This window comes from Sitodiplosis mosellana, unplaced genomic scaffold (assembly GCF_009176505.1).
Source record: "Sitodiplosis mosellana isolate CC-2019 unplaced genomic scaffold, AAFC_SMos_1.0 Smas_scaffold_30, whole genome shotgun sequence".
NCBI lineage: Eukaryota > Metazoa > Arthropoda > Insecta > Diptera > Cecidomyiidae > Sitodiplosis > Sitodiplosis mosellana.
In genome coordinates this window covers 862639-874263 of record NW_022595272.1, presented here as the reverse complement: position 1 = coordinate 874263, position 11625 = coordinate 862639, and the positions used below count along the sequence as shown (strand labels likewise).

Here is an 11625-nt window from a genome sequence, read left to right as displayed (position 1 = left end):
TATTTGAACGACATGGCAGGATTCGTTGGTTGCCACATAGCCAATGGTGTTTTTACAACATATTTCAAGCTATTTTCCACTCGTCAACTGCACACTCTCTCATTCATTGGAAGGTCCACTATTTTAATTCATTGCAAGTAATGGAAATTGATAATATTAATGATTTTTCCTCATATTTTTGGCATTAAAACTGCATACAAATAAATTGATATGTTGAAATTATCGTCAAATGACCAGACCTACGCACAATATGTTTCATTTTAAAATGTCCAATTACCACACGGAGAATAATAAATGATTTTCGGAGAAGAATGAAACAGTTCTGCGTGGGGGGGAAGAGTGAGTGTGAAATGAAAATTGAATTCATTAAAAGTTATGTTAATTTATTCAATTTACTTGAAATATCCGAAATATTCACAAACAATTTTCAATGTGAGATCTTTATTTACTGATTACTTTATCAGAAGGGACAGAAAAAAAGTAAAGTCATTATTAAAATTAAAAATGGACACACATGACTGTGCGATTTTTTTTTTCACTCGTCCTAAATCCATTATTTCATTAGCATCAATTTACTGGCTGGCCAATTTTCTATGGCATTTAGTACTTGATTGATATCTCTCTTAATCAACTTGAACGTTTCATTTGCAACGGGTAAACAAGCACTCGAAACGAAGGTACCCGCATTCAGGCCAATGCGCCAGAGTGTTCGATAAACACAACTCATAGATTATCTCAAGCCGTTCAACTAATCTCATAAATAGAGAAAAAGGAATAGGCACAATTTGTGCTGGTCGCTGTCCTTGTTTTTCTTTTTCAGTTGGAAAGGGCGCAAAATAGAAACATAAATAATCGAAAGATTTCTATAATTATACAGAATTTTCCCATCTAAATTACCACTTAGTGAATTCATTCTCGCTTCTTTCAATCGCGCCGGGTTTTGAAAATTGCACGAAATTGAGCTTGAAAATTGGCGTTTAGTTGTGAAATGCGGAGGCAAAACCTCATTCAGCTCCTCTTTTGCTATTGGAGGTTCTATTGGCGCACACAAATCGATAGAAAGAAGAGAATATTGTGGAGCTGCATCAAAAATTCAGCGAATCTTCTTTGAAGTGATTGCAAGCAAGCAAAAAAAAACTCAGTCCTCTGGCAATATTTCAACGAACTACCGATTGCTACTGCCAGTTATTGCATGTAATAAACGCGAACGCATATACGATTCTTTTGGAATTTATGCTGCAAATTGTGCAAAAAAAGAAATCATCGAAAAATGCTAGACAAATGAACAGTGCAAATACGCGAGAAATCACAACAAAAGAAAACCCACAATATTGGCAATTCAGTTGATTCAGCCAGTATGGCTGTTGTGAGTTGAAACAATATAGCCAAGGTTCGAACGCCGAGTGGTACGAGTGCCATGACCTTAGCCACTGCCATTTTTGGTGGCGATGACTGAAGTCACGGCAGCAGCATCAATTTGGTTATTCCGGCGATTTCGCGAGAATGCGAACAATTTCCTTTTCAGAACACACAATTTTCTAACATGCTGCTGTTGTTGTTTTGGTTTATTCTCATCTCGGTTGGTCGAGAGTGGAGAGATTTTGCATTGTTTAACTTTCCGATAACTTGATTTTCGTTGTGTTAGTTCACATCGTTGAACAATTGGCTGCTGGTATCAAGCCAAACATCTCTGTACAAACGGAAATATTTCGACATTTAAATAAGCACAAAATGAAAAAAATGTTTTGGGTTTGAATGATTTTCCAGGTCTATTTTGAATTATCTGCGTACACGCGCATCAGCACCATTGTCCAAATACAGCGAATAAACAAATTGAATTTGTTTGTTTACATTTTCTCTTCGTTTCGAGTCTCGGCAGGCAGGCAGTCCTAGCACTATCTTTGTTAGTTTCTTCTAAAAAAAATTTAAATTATACTGGTACTCTTTTGTATACATAACCGTCATGCCCAACCTGGCCACAAAAACAAACGTGTAAACACGAAATAAAACATAAATTATATACAATGAAAGGAGCCAGCAACATTTTGCTGCTGTCAAATTGAATTCTGCACCATAAATCACTCAGTCAACAATCAAGTCCTCCGTATATGGCATATGGAATGTTTGATGAATGAATGACTGCAACGACAATCGCGCGCACCAACAAATGATTGAATCATTTTTATTTTTCTCCTTCGTTTGCGGTATCCAAGCGCACTTCACTATAGAGTAGCCAAAACCCAACTGAAAATATACTTCCACTCACCGCTGTTCTCTGTTTGAACACAGCTCAACTTGTCCGGATACAATCGAAAGAATGTCGATGGGAAAATTTATGCCATTTCATTGACCAATCATTTGTTGTACGGTGAAATTTATGCTACGAAGTGACATGTGTACCTAATCGAAACGTACAAAATATTTATCTCGATTTTTTTTATCGCCATATCTGTAGCTATGGCCAGATTGAAATCACCGCTAGAAATTGATTTTATTTATTGATACTTCACTATGGTTGAACAATGAACATATTTCCGATGATTAACCACTGGAAACTACGGAAAACTAATTGAAATAGTTAACAATAATGCAACAAGTCCCATTAAAATCGTTTGAAAAATGGTTGAAAAGACCTATTGAACAAAATGTTTTTGCCTCAAATTCACAAAAAGAATATAGATTTTAAGCTCACACCTTTTGAGTGTGTAAAAAAATTACCTGCTTCTATTTTCGTCTGACCTTCATTATTCCTTTTTTCCACAAATGTACCAATTATTCTGTTAGAAAAGGATTCAGGCGCCATTTGATTATTATTGACAGGCTCCGGGCTGTTTTTTTTTTAAATTGTTTTCATCTCTTTATAATAGGTGAATTGCTTCTATAAAATCCACATCAATTGAGATGTGAAATTAAAAAAAATTCTTTAAAAAATATTATTAACGGAGCACAAGTACCATTTCTCAAACTTGTTAATTTAGTTCTAGTGGCGGAAGCAAAATTAATAGGAACAAGTACAATAATTTATTTTATAACAACACCTAAAAGTTAGAGAGCCATTGGACCCATAAAGTATTAACGGCCATTTAGAAAATGTTGAAACGTGCGCTCAACGTTCTATAAATTCACACATCAGAGGTACGAATTAGTGGTTTCTCTCTCTCTCTCTCTCTCTCTCTCTCTCTCTCTCTCTCTCTCTCTCTCTCTCTCTCTCTCTCTCTCTCTCTCTCTATCTCGAAGTGTGTGTTTCTCGGCACAGAACTCTCGATGTCAAATGAAACTCGTGCGCTTCGGAAAAAGGCCATATTGAGAAAATGATGTATGTTTCTGTGTTTGCCGCTCGCTTGCTCGCTCGTTCGCGCGCGCCTGCACTTCAAAAAATTCGTGTGTTTAATAGCACAAAATGGAGTAAAATAGACCTACAACGAACACTATATTATGCATTCGGCTTCGTGATGTTTATTTAAGCAAGTTATTAGAACCGAGGAGAAAATGCATTGAAATGCGAATGGAAATGCAATCGGAATGGCGCAGTGCATCAAAAGGCAAAACGAGCGAGAGCAAGACTGCTTGATGCTTTTACGATATTTTTTTATTTAGTATGTAATTTTATTATCTTCTTCCATTCATTTATGTGTAATTTTAATTTAGCGTTACGCGAAAAACGAACCAAACCCGACACAAACTGCGCAGTTGTTCAAATCTCTCTCTCGCGCACTCGGTTACAGAAAAACTCGAATATGCATTTCAAACGACAAAGAAAAAAATCGGTTGGAAATTATGGAACGCGGAAAGATATTTTGCATTTGCTTTGGCTTTCTTTCCATTAAGTTTGATCGATGATCGCATTTTTGGCCGAGACGTCGACTAATACACTCGTAGCACACACCAGGCAATCGCGATTCGATTAAAGCGACTCGATGGAAAATCACATTGATAACTTGGTGCTGCTGATGTTGCTGTTGCAACGTCTTTTGATGTTTGATTTCCGTCTCTTGTTTATTTACCTTAGCCATTTTATGTTTAAATGTTTGTCGACGATTTTTCGTTCAAATTATATTTCATTCCATCATAAAATCCAGCGCAATCGAAAATAGCTGGATATAAATAAAAACTGAAAAGGGCACACACATCACAAAGAGAATTATGCATTGGCAAAGCTGTTCACAGCAAGCATTTACTCGCCACGTCTCTTTTTTTCAGTTCTTCTGCCATTTGTGATGAAAAGTGTGAATCTTGACGTTATGAGAACCATTTCGTATGGCTTTGATCTTTATGCGGCTATTTGCCTTTTTTCTGTTGCTCACACATTACTCTAGCTTTGATGCATGTTTATTTTAGCACCTTTGTTATCTCATTGGACTTTCTTTGTTGTTGATTTTATGGGAAATTCTCTTCACTGGTCGCGCAGCTGGTTTTTTAACATCAATTTCGCCAAATTCCTCACATTCTACTCAAGAGGTGAGAAAATTCGTTCAACGAACAAGCGGATGATCTGCAAAAATTTGCATATTTCACAATGGTTTTTCTAAAACACTCTTTGGAGCACTTCATTTTGTTTTCTTCTCATAGAAACACTTCTTGAGATGCACTGTGACTATCGCCGATTATTTAGAGTTTAATCATGCTGAGAAAAGCAAAATTGATTACAACGTTTTTGGCGTAATCGAGATTCTTGAACCACAACTCAAGCACGCAGACTGTCTCAATGACTTTCTGATTGATTTTTCTGGTTCGATTTAATGGCAAACTCTATAACCACCATTGAAAAATAAACTACACATTTGTATGTAATCTTACACCTTGAATGAACGTTTAATGCTCATAATTCGCTAACAACGATTTTAATCGCTCTTTTTTAATTGACAAAATTAATACCACCAAAACCACTAACGAACCCAAATAGCTACGTTTAACCATAGTCTGCTACTGAACGAGAAGAAAACGACTCAACAAATGCAAGCAACAGTGACGTAATTAGTTTGAAGTATGCTTGAAAGCGTGTAAAATTATGCAAATGAATCAAAAGTAACGCTTTTAGTAGCAATTTGTGTATGTCGTAGTTGGTTTTTTTTCCCCATTATCGTATTGCATCGAAACGACAAACGTTTAGTTGGTTCCATGGTATTCACGTCATTTGCCGACACACCATTATTTAAAATATTCAATGCAACAAATTGCAACAATTTTATAAGACACACAAAGAGCCAACAACTATTTTAATGCATGCATTTGCATATGACTTCATCCAGCATGTGTGCATGCAAAATCGTGTTGTTGAAGCATTTGGAAGTCGCAAGTGCATTTTAATTGAGTTTATTTATTTTAGAATGCCACGAGAACGGCGAAAAAAAATAGACGACGACGGCGCATCGCATCGAAAACGTTTCGCTTTACAAAGTGACATTGTTTTTCCAAAAGTGCATCGCGGCATTGTGTTTGTTTGGTTTTGCGGCAAATCGAGCGCTCGGCATCAATTAATAACAACACATGTGTGGCACGCGCCACAGCAATTCCATTCAGACTTGAAATACTCTAGGCGATGGATATCTCGATGTTTTTCGGTGTTTTGCATAAATTATGGCGTTTTCTATTAGATTCGTTCCATTGAAAAACTTTCAGCTGCGCTGCTGCGACACTTTCTTCATTTCGGTGTTGCGCGCTCTGACGCTTCCTCTATTTATTGTGTGCTATTGAATACTAATTTCAAGTTCAGCGCTCTGCTGAATTAATTTCTAATTAAATTCAATTGAATTTTAAAGGGCAGTGGACAGCACGGGTATGGATTTTAATTGGAATTTTTAGGCCAATGAAACCATTTGAATTGTAACATGGTTTTGAATTTGAATATTGAATTTCAAATGTTTGAATTCCAACAGGATTTTTGGCATGCGAACATTTGAAAAATGAAATACGAGCTTCGTTGTTGCTATTTTTGTGCTCGATTTTTCTGGCATTCAAATTCCATAGGCCATTTGAAATTGTAATCCATTTTTCGTCACAAAGTCAAGTATTTCCCGAGAACAAAAGTCGTGCGCTTTGTGCACGATCGATGGATGAGTGACAAAAAGGCAATGAAATTACATCACGCTATTAAACCAGCACCAAAAAAGGTGCTAATCGTCATTCATCGAAAAATATCGTATACGATATGAAAAGATACGCGTACGAATTTTGAGTGACGCATGTTGAGATACAATCGTTTCGTGTTTGCCAATACGAACCGATGTAAACAAACGCTCTGCGTTTTCTCTCTCTCTCTCTCTCTTTCTCTCTCCTCTCTCTCTCTCTCTTCTATCTGAAACAATCATCATTTCGTTTACTGAGCTACGACAATTGAATACTAAATTATTATATTCAATTATTGTTGTTGTTGGCGGCGGCGTTGAATTGGGTTTGAATATACATATATGTTTTTGGTTTTTGCCTTGGTATTGATTTCTATTTTTTGTTCGTGAACTTCCGCTGTGCGCGATATCGATTTATTGTTGGCTTCGATTTTTCGTCGTTTCGTTTTTTTTCTCCTCTCTCTCTCTTCTGTGTGTGAACCTCAAGAGAGCGAACATACGTTTGTGAGCGCCGTACAATGCAAATTTATGTTGTGTGTTCCACGACATTCAAATTGAATTTACAATGACATAAATGAACTAAAGCGATGATCACACGAAAAAAATAAAAAATAAAGCGGAATGAAGAACAAGCTAAAGCTAAACCACCGCCACAATTGCAAACTGGTTTTTTTTTCGGTCGTGTTGCTCATCAGTTGATGCCTAGGTTACATTATCGTTGGTCGTCGTGATAGCAATAGCGGTTATATTTTGTTCATATATTCGGCGCAAATTTATATCGTCGATATATTATACTTAAATTTATATGTATTTGCATTGATGATGTGTTCGGGGTCTAAATTTATGCATACGATACCACACAATGTGGGACACGTCAAAAGAAAGAGAACAAGCGCAAAACACATTTTATTTATATATGTGTATCTGAAAGTAAACAGACGAAAGGCAAAGAAAAAAAGCTAAGAAAATCAACAAAAAAACAGAGCCGTCGCAATGGAGAAAACTGCGAAGCATATGGCGTATAAAAGTAGTCTATAGATTATAATGAAGTGACTGTAGTCAAAATGTGAGCGTAATGAAATCAAATAAATGCTCTCTTTTATGATCGAATAAAATATACGCTTTAAACTTTTTTTTTATTTAGTAACATGCAGAATAATAAAAGTTCGCTTGCAATCACGCCAAATTCAATTGCGGCGTTGATTTAATCAAAACCACTTGTCACACACATTCACAGCACCTCAATGATCTTTTCCAATTTGCGAAATATACCTTCGAGTTAGTAATAAATTTCAATTAAAGAACCGACAATCATTTCGGCAATCCATTTGGGCAACACACACACACACAATTTGATTAATACGAATGAAATTATTTATTTATTTTCAGGTGAGTGTAAATGTTATGGCATCAGTTTTATACCTTCGAGATGATTTACGATTTCGGCCACCGCCCGACAACCGTACCATTCATAATGGAATAGTGCTAAGTATAAATGTAAACGTAGTAATTATTACCTCTTAGATACGAACCGTTCGATAAAGAAGTCCCTTTTCAATTAAAACTTCCACATCGTCCGACTTCGTCTCTCCCGTTCTCGCTCTCTCGACGCGTCGGCTGACGGAACATTTTAGCACCTTACTGTACTCGAGTTTGGAATTCATTTGCAAGAATTTGTATAGAATAGAGCCGGTCAAACCGAGATTAGAGTGTTTCGTATCAGTAAATAAATTCGGTCCATGAACTCAGAAACATTATTTATGGCGGGTAACATAAACATTCGATTCTAATTCCTTGGATACAGACTCTGTATTACAGAGCTTCGATGTGTGCTCCATTAGCCACTAAGTTTATGCCAATCAATTTTAAAAAATAGTTTCGAGAATTTGCTTGGATTTGCCACGCGACGTCGGCCGAACTAGAGTTTTCGATTCGAAAATATGATTTCAACCAAAAAGAATTTAATATGCGAACCGCGCCCGATGTAATTGCTTTTGCACGAGTGCGAATAGATGCATATCAAAATGTTGAACAACACGATTTAAATCGGTGTAATTGTTATGTGCCGAGTCGCAAAAAGCATTTTGATTCATCCAGCTGTGTGCGTGTGTACGTTCTGCACAGTGGTAGTGGAAAAGCTTCAACTTCGACCAACGAAGTCACTGCAGCAGCAGCAGCAGCAACGAGAAAATGACCTGAAAAGTCGAATCAACGTGGAACGCAGTGACATGATGTCACAAACAACAACAACAATTCACTTGGTCTAAGAAATTCATTTGCATATTGTTTTGCATAATGTAAGCAAAAGAATTTTCGTAATTCATCTCGGCAGAAGATGAGCATTTGCAAGACGTCGTCGACACCGCCTAAATACCAAAAAATACGAGCCAAAGTTTATGCAACATGCAAAAGCAAAGCCAAGAAGTGAAAAAAAAAAACAGACAAACAATAATAGAAACCACAACCACGTCGGCTATTTTCTTGATGGTGACGCACAAAAAATGCCTTCTTCATGACTTGTGCTACTGTTTAAAGTTGATTGTTTTGCTGAGAGAAGTTCTTCTCCGATTCAGGGAGTGTGTGTGTGCATGTATGTTTGTGCCATTCGCAAAACAATTAATTCCCAACACATTCTCGGCCAACTGTTTTGCACTGCAACCGCCAATGGGTAGCTTTCAAGATTCGATGAGCTTGCGAAATGGCCATTGCTCACAATCCCACATACACGCTACGAATTGTATGAATGAAAAATACTACGAATAACTGACGACAACGAAAACAATTATTACTTATTATTATTGTGCGCTTATTGCGTTAAAAGTCAAACACACATATTTGTTATTGTTTTGCATTTTATGGTTTGCTTATGTTTGCCGTTTTGTGCATGATGTTCCAAAAAAAAAAACCGTTCGCGCCATGGGTATAATCCATAGCTGCCGACGATGACGACGACAACGACGCTGGTTGGCCTTTTTTCTCATTTATAACTCGACTTTACTTTTGGTTCGGCAAAGCATTTTAATGTTAAGCATAAAATGAGCTCATTGTTTTCAAGTCGGACCAACGACGACGATAAAGAACGCGGCGTACGCACAACGTATATTGGAATTGTGCAATGCAAGGAATCGTGATATTGCTCATTGTTCTCATTTCAGATCAGAACAGAACATGGCAGAAAAAAACTCGCCATAATCGTTATTTCCTTGTGGATGTTTCGAAATCGCCGCTAAAACTTATTATTGCACTTTGTTATGCACACCAAAAAGAAAATGAAGAAGAAAATGAAGAAGAAACAGTGCTTTGTTGTACGTAATTTGAGATAATGCATATTCGGCGCCACATCCAATTTTAACTGTGTGGTTGATCATAAAAACAAAGCCCCAAAAATTCTGACGCGTATCGAGCTAAATATAGGCTCCGTTGATAGATTCACTTGAGTTCAGTCTTTACCAGTTCGTAGCAAATTGTAATTTCGTAGAAAATCTCAATAAAAACGAATGATTCGAGAGAAAAAAAATAAACCAAAGAATTCGCACTAAAAGTACCACCTTCATATTAACAAAACCAGAGGAAGAATCAAACAGATTCGTAAATTTGCGCTATAAAAAACTGTCGCAGCAAGTGCTTTCAAATTGACTTTTATCTCGTTCACCATTCACGTCTATTCTTGTCCGCGAAAAAGTAATACATTTTCAACATGAAAAAGTTTGTTCATGCAAAACGGAACGATTAAAATGTTCAGAACGCACAAAAATCGCGTATATACTTTGGGCACACACAGTATTTGGAAAAGTGAGCTCGTTTGCCAACGTCATGTGTCAATAAATGTATGCGAAATTACCTCGAAAATTCTAAAAGTAAGATGAATTACTGCACAAAATTCGTGCGCCGTAAAACAGATGTTGTGCTGTCGGATCTAGGCATGAAAGCGAAAAAAAAAAATTCGGATCTAGGCATGAAAGCGAAAAAAAAAATTGTGAGTCAAGCTAAATTGGCCAACAAAATTTTTTGCGTATTCATTTTGCGAAAGAAGAAAAACGCGTAGCTTATTTATTTATGAGAGAGACAGGGAGAGACAGCAAGCCACACAGCAACTTTTTGGTTAGCATTCAAATGTAATCAAAATAACCATATTCAACTCAAGTAAAATTTTAAACAGAACCAACAGAATTCGCAAGTAAATAGCAAACCAAACGATTTCAATCGGTTTTCTATTTCGTAATACTAACAACGTTCATTTTTCTCTTCTCTCGAGCGCTGTTTGTCTGTTTATTTTATAAGTGCGAAGAATTCGTTTCTAAACACAATTCGTAAGCACACACCCAAATCAACCAAATGGCTGAACGACCGAAGGAAAAAGAGCCAACAAGAATGATAGAAGTTTCTTGGTACAATCGATTCGTTTGTGTGTAGCAGAAAGCCGCACGCATATTAAAGGAAGAGAGTGCTGTCTAATAGCACGTGCGGGCCCGATGATATCTTTGTATTATAATAAATATCTAGATAAATTATATTCATGTAGCGTGTGTAGTTCGTATAAAAAGGCGAGAATATTTTGTATAATTCAATAATGCCCGGGCTTTAAATGACCTGCACAAAAAAAAATGCGTGCTAATTTCTACGTTCCGCACATAACAAAGCATAAAACCACACACTGTCTTTTTGGCTCATGACACATTCGAGAAATGACTCAATTAACCGAATGGAATGTATGACACGACAAAAACTGAACTTCGGGTGTCTGATACTCCAAAAAAAATGGTTTATGATTTAAAATCCTGAAAATGTTCGTACTGCCAATTTACGCAAACGAAGCGCATACGGAAATCTTATTGGCAAGCACCAAATGAGAGCAACAAGTCTTCGTACGACAGAATCGGACAAAGTGTTCGGTTTTATGGCTGATGGCGTGGCCACTTGGGTGGCTTGTTATGCATTCACTGTACCGTGCATATCGCCGAGAAAATCAGCGAATCGATTTTATTACAGGTTCGCATTTTTCTTTCACTCTCTCTCTCCCTCTTACTCTGTTCTGTATCTGTGTCTCGTTCAGACACTGGAAAAAAATGCATGCTGCGTTTCTTGCCAGCATCAGGACTATGCGGTTCGGTTAAAAGACTGCCGCTCATTTAGTTTAGCGTTTCGATCGCTTTATCTTGTAGTCATTGATTTCGACGGCTGGCCACTTTCATGCTAATCGTTCATGTGTGCGTATGCGTGTGGCGCATTCGAATCCAGCGATATGTGCAGTAGCTTGATTTCAACAAAACAAAAGCTCGTTGTACCTGTAAACCTGACAAATTACTCCATCATTCCGATCGGATTCGATGTTCTGTGCTGTTGTTGTCCGCTCTCCAATGCGAAATGTTGTTCGTTTTGTGGGCAATTTAAATTTAAATTTTATTAATCACGTTTTATAATTGCTTCAACATGGGATACAACAACGCCAGCCGCACAGATAATGACCACCATTTAATTTTTAATGGCTATCTTATTTGTATTCTTTTTTTTTAACGTGCCGATCTACCGCCTCCCCTTTGCTGCACACATTCTGTTTGCT

At 37.1% G+C, this 11625-nt stretch overlaps 1 protein-coding gene across 9 annotated transcripts in view; it reads left to right on the top strand.

Annotated features, from left to right (window-relative positions):
* The window catches only part of LOC129569175 (probable serine/threonine-protein kinase ndrD), a 102251-nt gene that overhangs the window by 26712 nt on the left and 63914 nt on the right, over nucleotides 1-11625 (top strand). Inside the window, exons 1-3 of one of the 9 annotated variants that reach the window (XM_055447774.1) lie at nucleotides 7100-7131; nucleotides 7210-7343; nucleotides 7455-7562. The exons of 7 other annotated variants lie outside the window; for them this stretch is intronic. In XM_055447774.1, coding sequence (XP_055303749.1) covers nucleotides 7470-7562 — 93 coding nt within the window. In that variant the 5' untranslated portion in view covers nucleotides 7100-7131; nucleotides 7210-7343; nucleotides 7455-7469. Of the gene's footprint in view, nucleotides 1-7099; nucleotides 7132-7209; nucleotides 7344-7454; nucleotides 7563-11625 lie in introns of those variants that run through there. One more of the 9 variants, XM_055447766.1, reaches the window with a different exon arrangement.